Raw genomic sequence first — 23,083 nt, 5'->3', positions numbered from 1 at the left:
TCATCCTTTCTTGAATCCCATGAGTGGAATTCCTATCGAGACATCTGCCTTTTTTTGAAAGTTATGAATCTTCTATTGAAGATTCCACCGGAGGATCTTAGTAGTCCTCATCCTGCAAATGCTTCTTCTTTGTTGATGATAGTGGCTTTCTAAGATTTTATCATGATCATTTCCTTTCTGCATTGATGAGGTCATTCAATAGCTACATCCTTTCTACATGAATATCTTTATCTGAGCTATCTCTACATTATGCTCCTATATTCCTGAAGATGCCATTTTTCCTAAACCATGCATTCTATCCTACTTCTACATGTCCCTATGATACCCAAAACTTTGAAAGAAGACTTATGTAAAGAAGTTGACTTAGTCATAGTATAGATCTAGAGGGTCCTCCTTTTTCTGCTTCTTCTCTTCTTCTTTCACTTCTTGAGTAACGTGAGCTTCTTCTCTTTTCCTCTTATTGTTGTCCTACTTAAACTTGGGACAATCCCTTTTGTAGTGTCCATATTCTTGGCCGCCAAAGCATTGGACTTTAGACATATCTCTGTTACCTGTCCTTCGTGGACCAAACTGGCCAAACTTTCCTTTTCTCTTGGCCATAGCAGCAAATGCTTGTTCCTTTGATCCCACATCATCTTTGGCTTTGAGTCTAGTCTCCTCAATTTTGCATAGAGACTAAAGTTCATTTAGTGGGGTAGATTCCTTCTTGGCATATATGCTTGATGTGAAGTTGCCCCAATCCTCAGGTAGAGCATTGAGTACTACAGTTGTCATTTCTCTCTCACACATGACTTCTCCTAGCTCTTGTAGTTGATCTCTCATCTCAGAGATTTTCATGAAGTAGGGAGCTATTCCTTCCTTGGATATCTTCATCTTGTACAATTCATTATGTAATGATATCACTCAGTGTTACTTGGGAGCGGGAGCGAAAGCGGGGAGCGGGAGCGAAAATGGGTGCGGGAGCGACATTTTCAAAAGCTCCCGGTTTGGGAGTGAATCCTGGAGCGATTTTTATATAATATATATATTTTTAATATTTTGATACATATATGTCAACAAAAACATGTAGAATGATGAATTAGATATAAAAAAACATAAAAAAAAAAACATAGATTGATCGTTGAACCATATAACAACAATCATCTATAAGTTATAATCTTCATCAACCACGTCCACAAGTTAGTAACATACAACATATTGAGTCTCGTGAATCATGATTCATCAATCTTAAAGTTTCAACTTCAAGCTTTCAAAATTGAAAATTCAATATGTAACATTTATCATCATTGATCACCAAAGTTGTACTTGTAAGCTAAGTTTAACCATTACAAGAAATAATATCTAACATGAAATGAAATGTTATAAAATGAAATGAAACAACTTTCACGAAGCATCATATTCATAATTCAGAATCATTACCAATGAGTTATAATTGCCAACTTCAAACTTCAAACTTAAATTGTCATATATTGTTTACAAAAAATATCATAATAAATATGAAAGAGTCAACAGTTATGAAAACTAATAGAAACTAGAAAAGACAAGTAAACTGTAAATCTATTATTTACTACTTCATGTGGCCCTTGCCACGAGAAGTGTCTGATATATGAGTAGGTCGTGGTGGTCTTCTAGGAGTCTCCTCCCGCACAAACCGACGACCAGAACCAGAAGACACATGCTCTCCACGTGAGGGTGTAGATGGAGGCGGCGACAGCGAAGGAACAAGACTCGGAACTCAAGCACTACTACTGGATGATGGAGGTGGCATGGTCGTTGGTTCATCTTCCTCTCTCATAAGTTTCGCTTCCAGTTCTTCAAGATGTATAGTGCCATCCTCCAAATTATCATCCTCTGGATGGTTGTCCCAAATTTTATATGTTGGATCCTCAAAAGCCCGATTATAGTAATGACTCAACAACCTCAAGTTGTAGTGCACATAAACCAAGCTTTCTGCTCGGTTTTCATTGAGTCTGTTTCTTTTCACATTATGTATGAAGCTGTAGGTGCTCCAACACCTCTTTGCAGAAGAAGTATTTACAACCTGTGAGATAACTTTTTTTGCCAATTTTGGCAAAAGTCCCTGGCCGCCATATGCTTCCCACCATGTGAGAGCATCAAATCTATCTCTATCTTCCATTGCATGAAAGGTACCAAACAAACCAATGCAACTGGAATATCTGCCTAATTCAAGATGCAAACTAGCACATTCCTCCCTATCAGGTATCAACTTGTCTAATGCTTGCAAATATCATGTAGATACCTCATCATCTATATGGGCTTTGACCCTAACCCCACCCCCTGGTGCAGGTTGGCCCAGCCGAGATGTAGAGTAGTATTTTGACGTAAGGATATATGCCAAGGCATGTAGTGGAACATTAAGTTTATCCCACCGTATACACACACAACCGTGAATCAGTTTATACAAGTTGGGATCATTTTTATGAACAATATCTTTTATTTGCCCCAACATGGTATCCATCTGCTCATACACCTCGCCAATCACTAGTTTATCTGTATTTGCAAACCGAATCATGTGATAAAAGGGCTTGGTGAAATCCAATATTTGCCTCACACGTGCCCAAAACATACCATCAAGAGTGGTCTCCTCCACTTGTTCAAAACCTTGCCTGTCAGCTGCATTTGTAGCCCTTTCCTTTCATACCTACCAGTGTGGACTTGATAACATGCTAGCCAACGACTCTCTTATCTTCAAAAGGCGCCTAAAGGTGAGGTAATAGCTACCAAATCTAGTCCTCGCAATCTTCAACAACTCCAATCTTGAGTGACTGCAGAAAAGGCCATGGGTATTGCTATGATTTGTAATAAATTGTATCATTTCTTTGACTCTCTTATACAAATCACCAATCCATTGTATTGTTCGTTTTTGTTCTTAATAATATCCTGCATCAAAAGGTTCATTGTGTGAACCAAACACCCAGACCAAAATATGTTGGGGTATTTATCCTCAATAATTGCTCCCGCTGCCTTACAATTAGGAGCATTATCAGTGATGACTTGGATGACATTGTATGGCCCAATACGGTCAATTGTTTCAAGTAATGGTTCTACAATGTTGATGCCGGTCTTGAACTTGTCTGAGTAATCATATGCTGAAAGAAAGATGGCACCACTAACAGACACAACAAGAACACTTATCAATGGCTTGCCTTTTACATTTGTCCATCCATCAGATACAATGGACACCCCATGGTAGTGCAAGAACTTGTCATTCTACTCAAACAATGTGATATTTTTGCTTTTTCATGATCAAGTCCAACGGTTCTAGCCTTCTCATACCCAGGGCTCTTGTATCCTTTAGGGGCATCATTTATGGCAGAAACCATTTCGTGCCAATAAGGTGAGCGAAGAACATTGAATGGTATCCCACATGCATAGAGAAACCTGTAAACTTTTGAATCCACATCATTCCTACACCCTTCATCAAGGAAATCTGATATGCTTCTACGCCTTAAACTTGGTGACCCTATGCCTCCATAATACATATCCATTGCCTTGGGAGGATGCTAAAGGAGTTCTTTGTGCATGTGATTGTGAGCTTGGTTCAAAGAAACCCTTTGATTTTTTAGTTTTGTATTGGGCTTCCTCCTCTTCCCTTATGTATTTGGCTCTATTTGTTGCTGACACACCTGTACAAGTTTTGATTCCTATTTGTTTATCTCCATCCCATGGCCTTTTCCCGCAGAGGTGCTTTCTGGCATAGGTGTATGAACCTATGTAATTATTGTTGCAATGGGGGCAATCAAAATTTAGTGGTTCCAACCCCTTTCCCTACTTTAGGCCTATTAATATTTCCATAATGGAATTTGGTCTTGTTTATTTTTTTGAGACTCATGTTCACTCTCCTCTAACTCCTCCTCTCCGGAGTTTTCATCAAATCCACTATGACCCACTTCTTCATCCCCTTCTTCATTTTCAACCCTCATTTTTCTACTCTCCAACACCATAATAACCAAAAAAGGAACCAAGAAGAAGAAAATGCCAAGAAATATAACCATGATGTTTGAAATTTGAAATTCTAAATCTGAAAAAAATGGAATGGGAATGGGTCCATGGGAGAAAAAAATTATTTATTTATTTAGTAATGAACATTAAAAAAAAAATTGCTAGAATAGAGCCTACCTCTTTGGCCTCCAATCTCTTCTTGCTCCTTGCTCCTTGGCACTTGCTCTCTCCTTGCTCCTTGCTCTCACTCTCACTTGCTCTCTTGCCCCTCACTCTCTCTTGCTCCTCACTCTCTCTTACTCTCTCTTGCTCTCACTCTCACTCTCACTCACACAATTTCTAAAATAATGAATTCATTAGAGGGAAGGTTTATTTATATTCCCTCCCTCCCTCCCTTTCCTCCCTTTTTTTTTTACCAATGGCGTTTTTTTTTCCCGGCGGAAATTATTTTCTTTCCGCGCGACTTTTTTTCTGCCCGATTTTTTGGCTGCCGGGAGCGTTTTTTATAACTCGGGAGCAGTCGGGAGCGATCGCTTCCCGACCACTCCCGTGCTATAAAAATCGCTCCGGGAGCGATGGGAGCAATGCTCCCGAATTCAATCTGGCAAATGGCAGGGAGCGAAAAAAAAAATCTGGGAGCGATCTCCCGACCCGCTCCTGAGTTGTTCCTGCCCGGAGCGCAGATTGGGTGCGGGATCGAGGGGGGGCGCTCCCCCACAACACTGATATCACTTCTACAGCTGTGCTAACTGAGAATAGCTCTATCAATTTATCATAGATTTCATTCGATGTTTCAAGCTTCGAAACATAAGGAATGAGAGAGTCCTTGATGGATTCTATTAGAATCCTTTGAGCCCTTGTTTCATCCTTATTATATTTTGCTAGGGCTTGAGTTTGTTCCTTAGCAGGGATAGTGATACTCCCTTTGATGTGTTCTAGAAGTTCATTCTCCTTGAGAAGTAAACCAATCCTCTTTTTCCATGCAAGGAAATTAGCAGTCCCAACCAATTTGTTGCTTTCCTTGGAAAAAGACATTGTGATATGTTTAAAAGAGGACATACAAGTACTTACTTGATAGTGTTGATGATGAAGAAGTCTTGCTCCTTCCTTGAAGATTTGATGATTTGCCTTCTTGGATCTTGGTGATCTTCAAATTGCTTCCTTCAAAGAGATTGCTTGGTGATGAAGACTTCTTTGAATTGGAGTGCTTTTCTTTTCTTGAAGATGATGTAACTTGATGTAGATTCTTCTTTTAATGGATCTTCTTGTAGGTTCCTTTATATGAAAGTCTCTTCTTCTTGCTTTGTAGTCTTCCTTGATGGATCTAGAAGAGTAGATGATAGACCTCCTTGTCCTTGATGGATTTGAAACCCTTAGCTTGTAGAGTTGATGCTTCAACCTTGTATGTGTTCTTGAGATGCCCTTCCTTGATGTGTCACCTTAGCTCTGATACCATGTTGAAGAATCTAGGGCACCTGAGTTATAATGAGATTCTTCTAGCAATGATAACAATTTGTGAAGTACTTTTACTTTTCTTGCTAACACAATCTTCTTATTATTATTATTAGTGTATGTTCTCTTACTTCATCAAACAGTTACCAAAATACAAGAGACAAGAACACAAGATGTTGGCTCTCAGCCAGGGAAAAACCTCTCTCTCTTAGAGAGGAAAACCCTTCTTGAAATTTCTCTTATTGAAGCTTCTATTGATAAATTCCAAACCCTAGACCCTTGACAAGAAGATCCTCCAAGCACAAGTCAAGCCTTTGTCCTTCTTCTTCCGGCACTTCGTCCTCCTCCTTCTGGCACTTCGTTCTTCTTCCAACAACCCTAGTTATGCTTGCACTAGAAGAGATATTTTTCTTTGTTCCTTAGTAGACTCCTTCCCTTATGAAGAGTACATTATCCCTCTTACAATCGACCTCTTCCTTGAGATATAGTTGCAGATCTGATGTAACAACAGTGTGGCCCTATTTCTTCGCACGTGTGAGGGGATTCCTTCAAGAAACTGATGCTAGATTGCTCTCCTTCCTTCTCTTGTGTGGTCTTCTTCTCTGTTTGAGTGAGAGGCCTAATAGGCACTCCTTTCTTAGCCCAACCAACGAACTTTTATGACTATAATAGGAGGGTTGTTATGACAGCAGAGAGAACCTCCTTTTCTTCGCATGTGTGACTGTAATAGGCCCTAAGACAACCCTATTAACTTCGGTTTTCTTCCTTCCTTCTTCATTGCACTAGAGGCTCCTTCTTCATCCTTTTTCGTACCCTATACTTGTCCTTTTCCTTCGCTGATTTCAAAGGTGAATTGCGTTCCTTTGGAGGGGTGGAATGACCCTTATATATAGAGGTCTACTCCTTTAGGCCGACTTGATGACTTGAGGCCGACTTGACTTCTATGCTTCGGATTGCTTCCTTTTGTGATGTCGTTGCATGGAGGAGGCTTGTGACTTGGCTTGGAGGTATTTCTTGGACTCTCATACATAAATATACATGGTGTAACATGCCCTTAAGGGTCTTCAACATTTCTTTTGACTCTTTGACTTCCCTATAGCACTTTGACATGTGCTAGACCTATGCAATGAACAAGAAACTCATTGATATAAATAACAAAAATAATATTTCTTTTCTTTTATAAATACAAAGATCAAAATTACATTTATGAAGACAGAACCTAGTTCTTCAACAATTTCTATATGGTATTTGATTTCGCAGGAGGGTTTCAACCAATATTCATTTTTACGAAATTCACTCATCCATTATTATTTACCCAAAATTATTTTCTCCAGAAAAAACAACTAAATTTTGTAAATATTGTATATTTGTAAATTACTTCTAACTCATTTGTTTTGTAGCACTTGGGCTTTTAATATATTTTGGGGTTTGATATTTTGTAAATATATTTGGGGTTTTGGAAAAAAAATAAAATCTTTTTGATTCATTTGTGCAGGTGAACTTCAAGAGAATTTTGCTGGGGTTTTGAGGTAGATCTAGACCTAAGAAAAAAGATCTAGCCTCCAGGCTCAACGTCCACCCTGAAGAGGAAGCCATCCAGCAATTTCACAGTGGAGTATCAAATCCCAAGGAGAAGGAAGAGAATGCAGCCCTCGCATCCAAGGGGCAACAGGAGCAACAGAAGAAGAAGAAAGATGTTTCGAAGATCAAATGCTTCAAGTGTGGTGAATTCGGTCACTACGCAACACAGTGTCCTCTCAGGAAGAAGGACAAAGATGAGAAGCATGATCCAAAAGTTGCAACCACGAAGATCGAGGAGTTCGCCATGACAGCCCAGGCATCTCCAAGAGGGAGGTGGGGTGATTTAGAGTTGTAGTTCGAAAGGACTGCAGATGGGCAGGATCCTTGAGGAGCCCACCTCTCGGATCAATTCCTTGCTACGGGAAACCAAATCAGTAGTAGCAGGATGGACCGGGTCAATTGATGCAGAGGGAGTCTCAGAGTGACAGTTACAGTGGCTAGGAGCGCCAGACACTGAGTAGCGCGGAGTTAGAGTTGACAACAGTGCAGTTGGCACAGAGCAAAGGTCAGCAGCAGCGCAGAGGCTTTAGAGGGTCAGCGTAGAGACTAGTAGCAGTCAGACTCCAACAACAAGATGCATTATACTGAACACCGGTTCAATAATTTGGGATGCTTTTCCGTTGTTAATGCAGTAGCAGTAGTAGCAGTAGTTGGAGAAGGTTGCAGTGCAGATGCAGTATTGGCAGTGGCAATGCCAGAAGTAGCATAGATGCTGAATTGAGAGGGAGTTGTAGTACGAATGCAGTGTTGACAATGGCAGGGTCAGCAGCAGTACAGATGCAACATTTGCACAGTAGTTGGAGGGAAGTGATGTCAGACATCAAAAGCGCAGAAGGAGATGTTACTAAACAGGGTGATGCTCCAACAGGTTGCATTGCTAGAGCACATTCCTCGCTAAGAGGGAGTGTTGATTTCTGGTAGCATCGGATGTGCTTTAAGTCTCAAAATTTGTAGGGAGGCTTAGACACATGCATTCTCCAATACCCAGAAATCGTTTTTGGAAATTCCACCCAGAGACAATTTTATTAAAATAATTAATTATTTTTAATGGGACCCTAAGTCTAAACTTAGGAAATTAAAATAATTAATGGGTATTAATCTAAACTATCGGTGTAACTTCTAGAAGAAGACGAGGATCAAGCCAGAATGATCTAAGCCATTGATTAGAAGTTAATCTAGGTCGTTGGTTATCCAACTAAGAAGAGGCTTGAGGGGCACATGGAGAACACACATAGAAGAGAAGATCAGAAGATCGAATTTCTGAAGCAGAGCAGCTGCCGGTGAGAAATTTCGAAGTGATCTTTTGCGGTGAGAGGCAGGGATAGTTCCGGTTGGAGATTTCGCATGATCCAGAAATACTCAACAGAGAAGGCAGAGAGAGATCCGGGAGAGGCAACGTAAAGCCAGAAGAGGCTGACACAGGGCCATGCAAAGGAAATGTAGAGCCTTGAGGAGATCTGAAAATTTGCTAGAGGAATCAATTTCAAAGGCCAGAAGTCGGGGTGTGAGACCGGGAGGTGAAAGTCGAAGTTCCTAGGCAGCAAATCGATCAGTGAAAGGGGTGACGTAGACCCTAGAGGCTATGATGTTGGGTTGACGCAGTGACTGTGCAGAGGCAGCCAAGGGTTGTTCATTCAGTGGTTGGATCAATTAGATCTCCAATGTTAGTGTGAGGTAATCTCACTTATCTCTTTGTCAGTGATATTCTCTGTACTGGATGGCCAGGAGGGCATCCAGAGATTGTATTCGAAAATTACTACTACATAATAATAAAACCCTTAGTTGTTGCACCGGTTTTCCTATACTAGGTTTTTCTGGGGACATTTGTCCAAAAATGATTGTGTAGATTTGTTGTGTTTCCTTCTTGTTCAGTTTCTTGTTTCCGCATTTTATTTAAATGGTGAAGGTTGCAGTGTATTAGTTTTAGTGTTTACTATAGGAAACAGTAAATAATTTTGTTCAGTAATTAACAAATAGAAGAAACATAACCAGTTGCTGCAGTAGAAATTTGGGCATCCAAATTTTCACAACTTAGAATAGGCATATAATATAAAATTAACCAAGATCTTGCATTTCACCTAGATTGAAGGATTTGCATCTCATTTAGGATAGTGAAGCATTCCTTAAGCAACAATTGTTCATCCGGTGACTTGGTAAATAATTTGTCTTAAGCAAGTAATTGACTCCATTTAAGGCACTGATCTTTCACAATAATCTAATCCAATCATTTAACTTGCTAATTCAACCAGGTTGCTAGGCCATTCAGTTTTGTCTCCCGGATTTGTTGGTTGCCAACAAGTCTCTCATCTTCACTTTTCATAGGGACTACTCCCCATAGCTTGTTGTAGGGAGACAGCTAGAACAGAGAGGGATCAAAGCGATAGCCCCCGCCCTGAGCATTGTCACATCTTGCCTATATAGTTTGGGCGACAACAGGACCCCTGTTAGTTTGAGCAATAACAGGTGCCAAGCTTGAAGGATTATTGAGCTACAGTTAATCACTTTGTGTAGAACATTGCTCTTGAGAAGGCATTGACATCAATGAAAGTTGCAGTACCTTTGAAGGCAGTCCTTGACCTCAGCATCTTTGAGTATTCATTCTTAAAAGCAGCAAGAAGATCATGGCATCTTGAAGAAATCATTGCAGCAGACTTCTTGTGATCTTGGAGGACTAAGGTATGTAGTCCTTGAGGTACTATAATTGTTTTTATCCATATAAGGTCTAACCTAAATCAAATTAGGGTTTTGAGATTTCCCTTTTTGGTTCTAGGGTTTGTAGTCTTCATATTGTTGGAAGTTGTTGGCATCTAAGTTTTTTGTAAACCCTAGTTGGTATTTGGAAACCCTAGTCATAAGAAAAACCCTAACCGTATTCTATTCTCTTATAAAAACCCTAACTTTTGGTCTCTAGGGTTTGTAGGGAGTCTAGGGTGAAATGGAAAACCCTAGTGAGGGTAGAATTGGATTTGAGATTCAAACTATAGGGTTGATGTTTCTAAAAGTAATATCAAAAGACTTAGGGTTTGGATATGAAATCTCTAGGAATTCTCCCTCCCTAAAGTATCCCTAGATTATCAAAATCATGATCATGCTCTTGTATTTGTATATTTTGGTGGTACTTGTCAATGAATGTTACGGGTACATAATGAAGGAAGCAAAACGAGAAAAGATATACTAATCTTATGCCATGAAGAACATGATGAATAGAGAGAATGGTAACTAATAAAAGTAGACTCATATTTCTGAAGTTTGATTTTCTTGGCAGATCGATTTCCAAAGATCTGTGCAATTGCTTCAAAAGCAATTTGATTTTGCTGGAGAGAAATTTGTTTTCAGTTCCAGAGGTCGGGCAGAGGGTCCAAAGTGTCGAAGAAGCAATTTTATCAACAAAGAGAGGAAGAACGACTTCATCAGAGGCAATTCAGAAGCTATACGTCATAGAGTCTACACAGAGCAGCGCAGAGGCTAACGCATAGGGTCCAGGAGAACGAGTTTCTGAAGAGAAATTGTGTCGGGATTGCTTGTGGAGGAAGGGTAATTCCTTCAGATAATTTTGCTCAGATTTTCTTGCTGTTTGGATTGCTAGTTGGGAATCCATAGATTGTACATAGATTTCAGTACTGCATAATAAAATAAAACCCTCATCTACTACGCCAGTTTTCCCGCATTGGGTTTTTCCAAGGACTTTTGTCCAAAAACAACAGTGTTAATTTGTATGTGTGTGTGCTAGCATTTCTCAGTTTCCAATGCTATTATTTCCACAGTTTTATTTGTGAAAGTTGCAGTGTGATTAATTTGGTATTTGTCGTAGTTCCAAGTTTGAGTTCAAAGGTTCCCATGGCTCAATCTAAAGATTTAGGTCAACCAATAAAGGCTCAAATACGTTCCCAAACACATAAGCAATGGATTGTTGGATAGTCTTGGAGAGGAAACACTATCAAAACACTTTAAATGATTATAAAGAAAAATGGGTGTTGGAGGATAGAAGATCAATGCCTATATTGGGCATATGCAATCAAGGAATTAAACAATTCTAGGGTTTCCTTGAAGTGATAACTAGATACAAACAAGCGAGGGCAAATAAACTAACTTAGGCTAAGGTTTGAGATATGGGATCTCAAATATCTCTATTCCTCAAATACTTGGAAGAAGGATTTCGCTCAAAAAGGGACAATGAAGCAAATGCCAAATAAACTAACTTAGCACACAAACATTCATCCCATGGAAAATTATAAGAGGATAGATCAAATGAACTAAATTACTTCACCATGCATCATTTAAGATCAACCATAAACACCATGAAAAGGGATCACATCATATCACAATTCCAGCAAAGAAAAATAACACAACTAATAAATCCATAGCCAAATTATAAGGGAGAAAAACCACAAAAATTTCAGACCTCCTAATAGATTTCTACCCCAAATCTCACCATGAACAAAATGAGAGGAAGTGCACCTCTATTTATAGAGGTGGTGCTCAACATTCCTCGCATTAAAATATTGATTTTTTGTACTAAAATCCCCTAAATTAGCCTAAGGAGAGGCAAAAGTCCCTCTCCAGAATTAAATAATCTAAAATTACACAAAATCTAGGTTTTTTATTGCCACATGTACAAAATCAAAGGGGTATGAACCTTCAAACACAACCAAACCCCACAAATGAAGGGCATAAGGGATGCTTTGGTGTAGCATTCAACCTCCAAAGGCCCTTCAACCATGTAACTCCATGCACTATCCACATCTCTCATCAAAAGCCTCTAAAGTGGGCACAAAGCCCAAAATGTCATTTGACCAAGTGCGTAAGGCAGCCTTCCAGGCATGCTCCAGCCTCCATTTATGTAAGCTCGACACTTTAACAATCATTAATTGAGAGGTTTTAAAGGTCGACCCAAAAGAAACGTTATTTTAATTCAATCCTTGACCCTAAACAGGTCAGCTCAACCCTTCAAATTAGAATTCTATTCTATCCAAGGCCGGCTCTAGACCTATTCTACAAGTTGGCCCAGCAATATCATTTCAGTGCACATAGTATGTATAAGTATCAAGCATTTTCCTCATTCTCATTTGATATAACTCGTTGGATGCTCTGTTAATAACCAGGTTGCATACCTCTGCAATTGGCACAGTTATTTTTCATAAAAATTCTCAGATAATGCAAAAGTCCTGGGCTTTGGTAATCTACAGCAATTTTGGGGATTAATAGCATCTATTAATTACTTTTCTGTTATGAACTCAGCTTTAAAAAAGAGAAAAATCGCCTATCTGTTGTGTTGGCCTTTTCTACAGGATTCCAAACATTGTAGCATTCATTTATTTGCAAAATTTGTTAAGGTGAGTGCCCTCCCATGCAGACCTATAACTCTTGTTCTTAGTGAGAACATGCCTCATCTTTGTTTTTGTTAATCCATGCTTACAAATGAGAGACACCAGACTACCATAGTACCAGCAAATTGCCACACTTTTCCACCTTTTCCTTAAAAAATTACATAGGATCTAGGTAATATGCTAGAATCCATATGCACCTACAATCTCTAATTATTCTATCCACTTCATACCACTGTAATTCCTAATTTTTGTAAAAGCTTTTCTTTTAGGTACAGGTAGTAACTGCAATATCATCTTTGATAACATATTGCTCTTCAAAACAAACAATCCTTCTTGACATGCTATATTTATTAGACTGGAAAAACGTATATTTTCCCAATAAAATAGAGTACACCTCTCTCTTCCTTTTAACATGAATAACAAATTATAACCCTTAAAACTAAGTATACACCAAACTTAAGCAGAAGTTATTCCCGCCTTGAGAGTTCAATGGAGAAGAACCTGGTTGCATCAAATCCACCTAGGTAACAATATTTTGATGCACTGATCGCTCCATCAGGGCCCTGCATAGGAAAATGACAAACCAGGCTTAGACACAAATATTAGAAAAGACCTTTAATATTCTCAAAACCAAGTGCCAGCTTACTTGAGCACGGCGGAGTCCAAATTCAAGCAAAAGTTTAGAATTCCCAGCAACACGCCTATGCCTTGCAGCATTTGTAGTAACCAATGACGCATAATTGATCAAATTCACAAATGGTGTTTCCAAAAGCTGTACAACCTGAAAAATACAGTGACAACACATCAGCTAAAAAATGTGGAACTCATAGAATGGAATTTCAGGTAGCTAAAATAGCTTCTAGAATTCAACTTCAATATGTAGAACATCATGCAGAGAAAGAAATGAAATACGCCTGAACAAATCATGAACTATAACCAAATGGTGGGACCAATGGAACTTACTGCAACTGAGCCCTCGACTCTCATGAGGGGTATCTTAGGGAAAACAATGGAACCTTCCGGTATTGCATATATCTCAATGTCTAAACAATTGAGTTCTCTCAGATAACTGAAGAATCCGTCCTGCAATATCAGCATGCACTGATAGATGAGCAACACCCAAACACACTAAAACTTTCAAATTTGTTGTAATTGCTTCAAGTCTTACAATAAGATATCAGCAATTGGACCCAAGGGTCAATGGAAAATTAAAACAATCTAGTTTATGTTGAAAATATGTAGCTGTGGTCGGTATTTGAATTCAACAAGTCAAAAAGAAAATTATTATTTTTTATATGGTTCATGTAGGCTCCATGATAGACAGGTCGGCCCCACCACATGAAGGGGTTTGACCCATGACTTAATTCCACTTGATCACACTCATATATAATGAGAGCTCGTCCTCCACATTTGGCATCATTCGGATCACCTACAACAAGAAGATTTCAGCTCACACATGCAAAGAAGAAGTTTCTTTGACCAGAGAAGTTTGATTGTCTTTGACCAGTGTTGACCTTGATATATTCTAGCTGCTTTGACTTGGAAGCTTTGACTAATTGAAGGACAAATATTGTGGGCATATTCTGGCTGATTTGACTTGGAATCTTTGACTGATTGAGGGACGAATACTCTGAGCATATTCTGGGCATCTTTGACTGGACTTGACCGAATCTTTGAAGCAAGAAAACTGGACAATTGACCGCACTGTTGACTGGCTTTGACCGCAGGTCAAACTGGGCATCTTGACCAAACTTTTCTGTGGAGCAGCAGGGCCGAAATTCGGCCGCTTGGCCTCAGTTGACCAGGAGCAGCAGCAGGCCAAATTTTGACCTCTTTAACTTGTGAGCAGAACTTTGACTTTTTCTCTCTCCCTTTACTGGTTTGACTTGGAGTTTAGTTTGGTCAATGGAATGATATTTTGACTGGGAATTCAGATATCTAAATCGATTGAATTGGACAATTTCTCCTAAGAAAAGATTGCTTGGTTTTTCCCCTGCTTTTAAGGTTTTCACAGGGTACACTTTTGTCTCTTGTGCATCTTTATTCTACTATGATCTCTACTGCCCTACATCATTTATGGTTGAAATTTTCTTAAGTGTAATTGCTTAATGATCTGAATGTGTTAAAGAAGTAATTGTATCATTGGAAGTAATTATCTCGCAGAAAAATTGTGCTTGTCTTAATTGCACTATAAAAATCAACATGGTATCAGAGCTTTGGTGAAGGAAAGGGCATTGAGATCACTCTTAAGAGACCTACTTCTGCAATCTGATTATTGTCCAGACTTCACTTATCTATGACCAAGGGTTCGTATAGTAGGACAGAGAACAAGTTAGAAGGTGCTACTAACTTCAGGGCTTGGAAGAAAAGGATTGATCTTATTCTTGAGGAAAACGATGTCTTCAATCATGTGAAGGGCAAAGTGACTGAACCTCAAGACAATGAAGGAAAGGCAAGATTCAAGAAGAATGAGATCACTGCCATGAGGATCATTGTTGAGTCCATTAGAGATCACTTGATCCCATATATTTCTGATTTGGAAACTCCAAAAGCTATGTATGATGCTCTAGTAGGATTGTACTCCATCAATAACATTGGTTAGAAAATGAGTTTGAAGAATCAACTTTGTGATGTTCGAATGACAAAGGATGATACTGTGGCTTCTTATTTCATAAGGATCTCTCAATTGAGAGATCAACTTAAAGCTATTGAAGAACCGGTTTCTGATGCAGAGCTTATAACTACAACACTCAATGGTTTGCCTTTTTCATGGGATGCATTTGCAGCCAGCATTTGTGGAAGAAAGGAAGTTCCAAGTTTTGATGAATTATGGGCCTCTTGCACTCAAGAGGAATCTAGACTTGTCTCAAGAGGGAGGATTCAAAGACCTCAAGATGGTGATCAAGCATTTGCAGCTCAATCTAGGAATGGCAGAGGAAGAAGAATTTTGGAAGGTTTCAAAGGAATGCAGGAAGAAGGCCCGCTCCAGGAAGAAGACCTCCTCCCTCTCAAGGAAGGAAGGATATGTCAAGAGTTTAATGTTTTGTTGTCAAAAGTATGGCCACTTTCAAGACAAGTATCCTAAAAAAATAATAACAGAAAGAAAAGGAGCAAGAAACATGCCTCAACTGCAGATTTTGATGGCCAAGCACATATGAAGAAGCCAAAGAATGATGATGATAACTTTTTCTTTTATTCTGCTCTTACAGGTTCTATTGCTAACAATGATGTTTGGTTAGTCGATAGTGGTGCTTCCAGACATATGACAGGAAGTTGTGAAAGCCTCATAGAGTTGGTGGAAAAGAAGACTACACAAAAAGTGGAGCTTGATAACGAAGGCAAATATGCAGTCAAAGTTATTGGTTCAACATCCTTTCAACTGGAATCAGGAGGTAACATTTTCTTAAATAATATTTATATTAATCTGGCTTGAAAAACAATTTGGTCTCTAGTTCATGCTTAGAAGATAAAGAGTATAGAGTTGCTTTTGTTGACAGTCAAGTTCTAGCATGGAAGAAAGGCTCTACATAGATTCTGCCAAAGTAATTGGTGTGCTAGAAAAAGGCTTGTATAGACTCCTAGGACGATCAATTCAAGCATTGATACATAATGACACTGATCTTTGTGAACTATGGCACCGAAGAATTGCACACATTCACTACAAAGCCTTGCCTACAATGAGAGAATTTGTTACAGGTTTTCCGGAAATCAAGGTTGAACATGAAGGAGTTTGATGTGCACTTGGGAAGAATACCAAAGGACCACTTTCAAGCAGTGATCGCATGTCCAAAGGACTTTTAGATCTTATACATTCTGATGTGAGTGGATCTGTTGACCATGTACATGTCAGCATATCCAAGCAGCAGAGTACACAACAATGGACAAAAAAATTTCAGTCATTATCATCATTATAATCCCAAATTCTGCAGTATTATTGTAAAAATGATTCTAGTATGACTATTAAGCCATGTAACAACACTTAGGCAGGCCTTTGTTTTTCTACCCTTCTTCATATGTCTTTTTCCTTTTTATTGATTTTTCTTTTATAACTGCTCAGGGCTCCAGGGAAGGAGAACATGATGTGAATGATATAGCAGCGAATACCCCCTTAAAGTTTGAGCAGTTCATCACCCACCAGGAGTTAGGGCAATCAAGGGTTCCTTAATGATGCAGGGGGGCTAATATAGGGGCCTAAGGAACCAAGGTGATGGCCATAGTGATAGGGGGTAGAGCTCATGTTGGCTTTTGCCCACGTACTAAATTTGTGTGTCCCGGCCATCTTTTGCATTTTATGGTACATTTCTTGTTGAGAGTGGCCAAATTATGCTTTTTACTTTCTTTTTAGCTGTGCATCAACCTTCGAAGCATCATTCCAGATCCAACCCAAAGTGTGGACAAGGGAAGGGAGGCTAACTCCTTGTGGACCCAATGGACAAATGTGGACCTAGATGGGAAATATGTGGAAAGGGGTTATAATGAGTGGAGACGAGTGATTTATGTGGTGTCGAGAAGTGGGACCACGCAACCAAAAACGAGATTTCCCATGTTGTGCCACTCCTAAAGCTAGTAGCCAATAAAGGAGATCCCAAGGGACAAGGGGGAAAAGAGTACAAACCAAGCCCATCCTTTCTACCGAATCCCCCCACTAATCCATGCCTAGAACTGTCCGCATGACCATATTCAAAAGGGGGAAATGACCTAGGCTCATCATCATTAATGATTGTGCATCGAGGAATGATGAGAGGGTCCATGGATGACTCAAATACACCTCCAGGATCATAAGGAAGGTAGGGAAAGACAAGGTTATTATTGATATCATCATCGGTATCATAGATAGGGTCCTTGTCAAAACGATGGCTCATGATCTCCCACTTCCCTACTTCAATGTGCAAGTAATCACTAATGTCAACGTCCAAGGGGTTAATGGGGTCATCTTTCTCAAGGTCCTTGATATGTACAATGTCAGAGACAACGTCCTTGAAAAAGATGGGGCTATCTTCAATTCTACTTTCTAAGGAACCCTCTTCATCAAGCTCCTTATCTTGCTCCCATTCAAGATCTCCCTTAATATCTTCATCAATGACCTCATCTTGATGATCAAGAAAGGGATCCTCTTCTTCCTCATGATCCTCCTCATGTTCAATGAAGGCTTCCTTTTGAAAATCAATATCTAATGTTGGGCAAGCCTAGTCCTTAGTTTGATAATGCTCCAAAAAGTTATCAAAGAGTGCTTCAATTGATGAAATACTCCTAGGCTTGCAATTATATAACCATGAGTCATGACCTTGAAGGGACCTTATGAACAACATTATGAGAACATCATGATGAACCACATCAGCTTTTGAGGTATATGTAGTGAACCTTGCCGCATGATGGATCACCATCAAACTTGGGCACCCTAAATATCATGTTGAAGGTCACATGATTCGAGTACCCAGGAATGCTAGCGATGTCCAAGGCGGGGATTTCATCAAGGTAAGACATTCTATTAGGTTACACATATCAATCATGCAAGGGTTGCCAAGGTGAATTCAAAATGCCTTGAGAGATGCTTGCTTCACCCTACAAGCATTGACTTTGAGGTTCAATGAAGAACAAGGGCTTCGTTCTTCCAATGGAGTCACTAGAAGAGGATCTATATTGTCATTAAAGGAATCACCTCTTCAAAATTCAAATACTTGACCAAGGAGGCAGACCTGCTTCCTCCTTGGCAATGACACCAAAAATGCCCCAGCCATCTTTGCATGTTGTGGTACATTTCTTGTTGTAAGTGGCCAAATTATGCTTTTAACTTTCTTCCTAGCTGCATTGACCTCCAGGGTATTGTTCCAGGCCCAACCCAAAGAGTGGACAAGGGGAGGGGGAGGCTAACACCTTGTGGACCCAATGGACAAATGTGGAGCTGATGGGAAAAGTGTCCAAAGGGGTTATAATGAGCGAAGAGGAATGAGATATGTGGTGTCGAGTAGCGGGACCACACAACCAGAATTAGGGTTTCCCCTTTAGTGCCACTCCTAAAGCTAGTAGCCAATAGAGGAGATCCTACGGGACTAGAATACAAGACTAACCGCTAGTTGGGACTATGGGACAAGAGTACAAACCAAGCCCATTCTTTCAGTTGAATCTCCCCACTAATCCATGTCCAAATGTTTCCAAGAAAAAGAATCGAATATACCCGATTACACAATGAAAGCCATACCTTCGAGGTTGGAAGGCTCACCTTCAAACATATGATCATAACAAATGGGCAAGGGCACATAATGTCTGACTTGGGTGGCGGAGAATGGTGGCACATCGAGCTATTTGGTTGCTGCAAGGGTCTATTCATTGTCGTCTGAAGACAAATCTAGGAGAAAAATTCTCCTATAGGGTCATTCACTAGTGGTGGGTTAACAAGGACCATAGTTCTGAGAAAGAGAAAACTACCAAGAAGACTACTGAGGCTTCTACCTCTCCCATTAATCCCGATAGTCAAGTGGTTAGACAACTCGTTGTTGATAATACTACCCTACCATAACAATGGATAGACCCTTGATTATTGTTGCCTTCGGGCCTTTGAATTTGAGTGACCATCCTGATGCTCCTCATCCTTTACCCAATACGTATCACAAGTGGATACCTGGACCCAATGACATTCATGCAATCATTGTTGAAAAATATGTGATAATTCTAGCTACCCAGAAGGCGTTATTATCCCAATTAATTATTTCATGTTACTTATTCACGACAAATTAATTCATATGCAGAAAGTAATGAATAATAACATAAACAACATTGCTCACAAAAACAAAATTACAAGAAATATATGGAAAATCAACCACACAATTTACATTATTATTTTTGGACAAAATGTCACTAGAAAAAACCCAATGCAAGGAAAACAAGTTTTCGAATATAAGGGTATTTTTATTAATATCTTCAACAAAAACTGCTATTGAGAAATTACAACAATCATTGCCTAACATTGGCTCAGCTTTGGAAATATTTTTATCTCCACCTCTGAACAAATTGAATTGGAAAACTTCATTGTCTCCCTTTGCAAATCAACTCGGCCCTTTCCTACAATTCACACTCCCTTCCTGTAATCGAACTGGCTAACTGGTAACTCGCACCATCCTTCCTGGCAATTCGCACAGCCCTTCCTAACAATTCGCACTCCCTCTGGTAACTCAATCTACCAAGTTATACTACCTCTAGTAACTCACACAGGTCACTCGCACTACCTCTAGCAATTCGCACAGGCAACTGGTAACTCGATCTAGACCTCTAGCAACTCGCACTAGTAAACTAGAAAATTCGCATTGTCAATCTCGGCCTCCTTCTGCAAAAATAGTTTGACCTTGATAAACTCCCTTTGGAACTCAAAAACTAGAAATCTATCTGATGAAGAATAATCCCGGAAGTATCTCTCCTCAATCACTACTGCTGAAACCCTCTAGTGTCTTCTGAAAATCACCCGCTTGAATGATCTCTAATGCTACCTGTTGACCGTTGGACTGGCACCTAATGATTATATGAAGACTCCATGCCCAAGGATGTACCAAAAGAAACTTGTACCATCAAATATCAGCAGTCAACAGAGTTTTTAAACCCTACTTCTATTTCTCATCATCTTTCTTGTACTCAGATTCTACACCCTGCGGGGAATTGTAATAAGTGATACTAGTAATGATGATTTCTGAGTCTGTAACAGGCCTAGGATGTTGGGACTCGATCAGCAAACGAGTACACCTTGGAGTGTTTTTTTATCTGGTTAATTATCCCATCTTTTTTAGAGGCGGATAATTTTCTAGGTTTTTTCACTCACTTTTAACACCAAAGCCGAGGTGACGGTTTGAAGGTTGAGCCCCTAACACATCTTAGTGTCTAGAGTCAATGTATATTACCATACTAGATCACACAAAAAAATTCATGGAATTTGTCTAGGTCTAAGTAGGATTTTTTAATAATTAAAAATTTCTCGCAAAACAAGATTTTTTAATTATTTTCTATGTAATGATGTAAATAAGTGGCCTTGGGAAATGTCTAGGGCGTGTGACTACTTGAAATTCATCTTCAGAGACCTAGCATTATCCTAAGACCCACTTTGAGGGTCAAAAAATGACTTATAGTCCCTCAAAAGCCGATTTTTCTAATGTCAGTGGCAAAAATGAGGAAAAAATTCAATAATTGGAAAAAACTATAAATTTTTCCAAAGCCAAAGAAAGTCAAACAAGTGACATGGAAATTAAAGTGAAGGTCGAAGGTGATTTGGCAATCATGTGGGGCCCACCAAACAAGACTCAAGTCAAAGTCAAAGTTCCAAGTGGCGAATCAAAGGGTGGTCAAAAAACAAGTCAAAGGCAGTCAAATTGTTCCACGTTGAAGTTCATGGGACATACGTATGAGCAAAGTTCAAGTTTTGATTTAATCAAATGTATGATGAATTTAAAGTATAAGGTTGAGTGGGGAATAGACCCCACCTCAGCTCCCCATAGTCTACGTACAACCAACACTGGAGCATAAAATGCACATGCTAAAAAGGAATTCAACGCAAAAGCAAAAGATCAACACAGATTTGGAAGCTTCGATCCAAGGTTGAATTAGGCAGAAGATTTCATGGAATTTGCTTATTCAGCTCAACTCATAAAGCTCCACGTAGCTAGTTATCACCTACGCACATGCTGAGATTGCACGCAGCAGTCAAATATTTCAACGCAACTCTATGCAAGACAAAGAATAATCCAAGCATCACCCTAAGGATATACAACGGATTTCGTGGAGGATATAAAACAGATTTTGTGGAGTTAACTCCAAGCATTCACTGACTTTCCTTCACCGTTGGTACACAGTGGTCAAGATTCCAAGAAAGCTGCCAGCCACACGCAGTTTACACAGCAATCATGAGAAATCAATGCAGTCAACCACAGTCCACGCAGGCCTGATTTGGAGGATACGCAGAGGATGGTTTACTCATTAGTTTGCTGGCATGTTGACTGGGAATTTACATAAGTTATTTAAGAGACTTGTCCCCCTTTGTTTGTAGTCATTTCTACACATGGCCAGCAAGAGGATACGTTGATTCTCAATCAGGAAATACGCTGTTATAGCTAAGAGAAGAACTCGCTGCCACTTCACAACATGCTACATAAGTTCCTTTGCCACTTGAAACTTGACTTGGTCTTTTGGATTGTCATCAAGCTACACTTATCACTTGGTTTCCCCATTGGGATTGGCTCTCATTTGCCTATTTAAATGAGCTTTGGCTCTCATATTGTATGATGTAATACGAGCTATTATGCTTAAGGAGACATTGCGGGATTGTATTTACTACTTGCAATATAATACAACAATCTTTGGGGTAAGTTGTGATGGTGTTCTTCTCCTTGCATATGTGATAAATTCTTGACTTGTTGTTATGCTTCTACTTATTCCCTCATGCCATTGTTTCTTTCATGCTTGTTTCAAGTTATGTTATTATGCAGCTATCTCATATTAGCATAAGAATGATTTATTTTCTTTAAGAAAAGAAATCTTCTAGTGTTGGATGTTAGATGTATCTCTAGGAACTCTTTCCACTGCACTTATTTAATTCAAGGTTGCACGAAACGGGGAAACGGGTACGAGTTTCCGAAACGGGAAGCAATACGAAACGCGACCACCCCAAATTTTGGAAACGGGGAAACGCGAATATATATATATATATAGGACATTTAAGAAATATGTGCAATCATAAAGCATATATGATACATTCTAATTTATTACATTATGATAAAACTGTCAATTGTCAATGCATAAACTATAAGTATCTAAATTTGCATCACATTTACTCATGAATAATCACATAATGAAAATAGAAATATCCAAAATCAGCCACGAGAAATTTCTAATTTCTTGTCTCGTGCTTGATTGGGAGTCTCCTCCTACATAGTCGAACAACCTTAATGCTCTTGATTAAATACAAGTTTCATACCCTAGTACCCTACATTCTCTTGATTATTGGGAGTCTCCCCTGCATAGAGGGCTTGGTTCTCTTGATTAAATACAAGTTCCATACCCTAGTACATGATAAAATCCAATGGAAACATTGCAGTCCCCCCAATCCTGAAATCCTGAAAAACAAATAAGTCTACTGGATTTTGAGTGAGATCTAAAATTCTACTTTCTCCATATGAAATCCAATGAGGGCGAAACCACTCTCAAACATCCTGAGTCATTTCATGGTAATGTTAAAAATTTAAGTAAAAGGATGAAAATGAAAAATAAAGGAGAATATCACTTTTACTTTAAGAATTTAACATTACCATGAACTGCATATCAACACTAGGGCAAAAGTTCACTTTTATAACTTTAGACAGGCATCTGGAAGCAACTAGAAGTCACTAGGCTAACGTAAAAATAGATTAGAAAACAAATAAAATAAAATAAAATAAAAACACAAGTAAATGCTGAAACGTGGGTCGTAAGGCCCTGAAACGCGTTTCAGGCCGTACTGGCCACGTTTCAGTTTCGCGAAACGTGGCAGTACGGCCTGAAACGCGTTTCAGGGCCGTACCAAACGCGTTTCAGCGTTTCGTACCCGTTTCCGTACGAAAACGCCCTTCTACCCCACGTTTCCTGCAACATAGATTTAATTTCATCTGGATTTAATGATTTGTGGTAAATTTTTGTAGAGGAATCATTCTTTGGTCAAGCTTTTCAAGTGTGAGGGGAAATTCTCGAAGGAATCAACCCATTCTTGAAAAATATCCAAGGAGAACCCGCATGTGTTGAACTCCAAA

General features: G+C 39.3%; 1 protein-coding gene across 3 annotated transcripts in view; it reads right to left on the bottom strand.

Moving 5' to 3' along the window:
• LOC149179520 (nicotinate phosphoribosyltransferase 1-like) overlaps positions 1 to 23,083 on the bottom strand; it is a 496,243-nt gene that overhangs the window by 352,669 nt on the left and 120,491 nt on the right. For all 3 annotated transcript variants that reach the window (XM_089415680.1, XM_089415682.1, XM_089415681.1), the window contains 3 exons: positions 13,287 to 13,406; positions 12,970 to 13,104; positions 12,825 to 12,886 (listed from right to left, as the gene is read on the bottom strand). In XM_089415680.1, coding sequence (XP_089271806.1) covers positions 12,825 to 12,886; positions 12,970 to 13,104; positions 13,287 to 13,406 — 317 coding nt within the window. The remainder of the gene's footprint in view (positions 1 to 12,824; positions 12,887 to 12,969; positions 13,105 to 13,286; positions 13,407 to 23,083) is intronic.

This window comes from Pinus tabuliformis, chromosome 3_2 (genome assembly GCF_031772625.1).
Source record: "Pinus tabuliformis cultivar Carrire ecotype Pingquan chromosome 3_2, CPIR1, whole genome shotgun sequence".
Taxonomy (NCBI): domain Eukaryota; kingdom Viridiplantae; phylum Streptophyta; class Pinopsida; order Pinales; family Pinaceae; genus Pinus; species Pinus tabuliformis.
The sequence above is the reverse complement of the archived record's forward strand: the minus strand, read 5'-3'. Positions and strand labels throughout refer to the sequence as shown.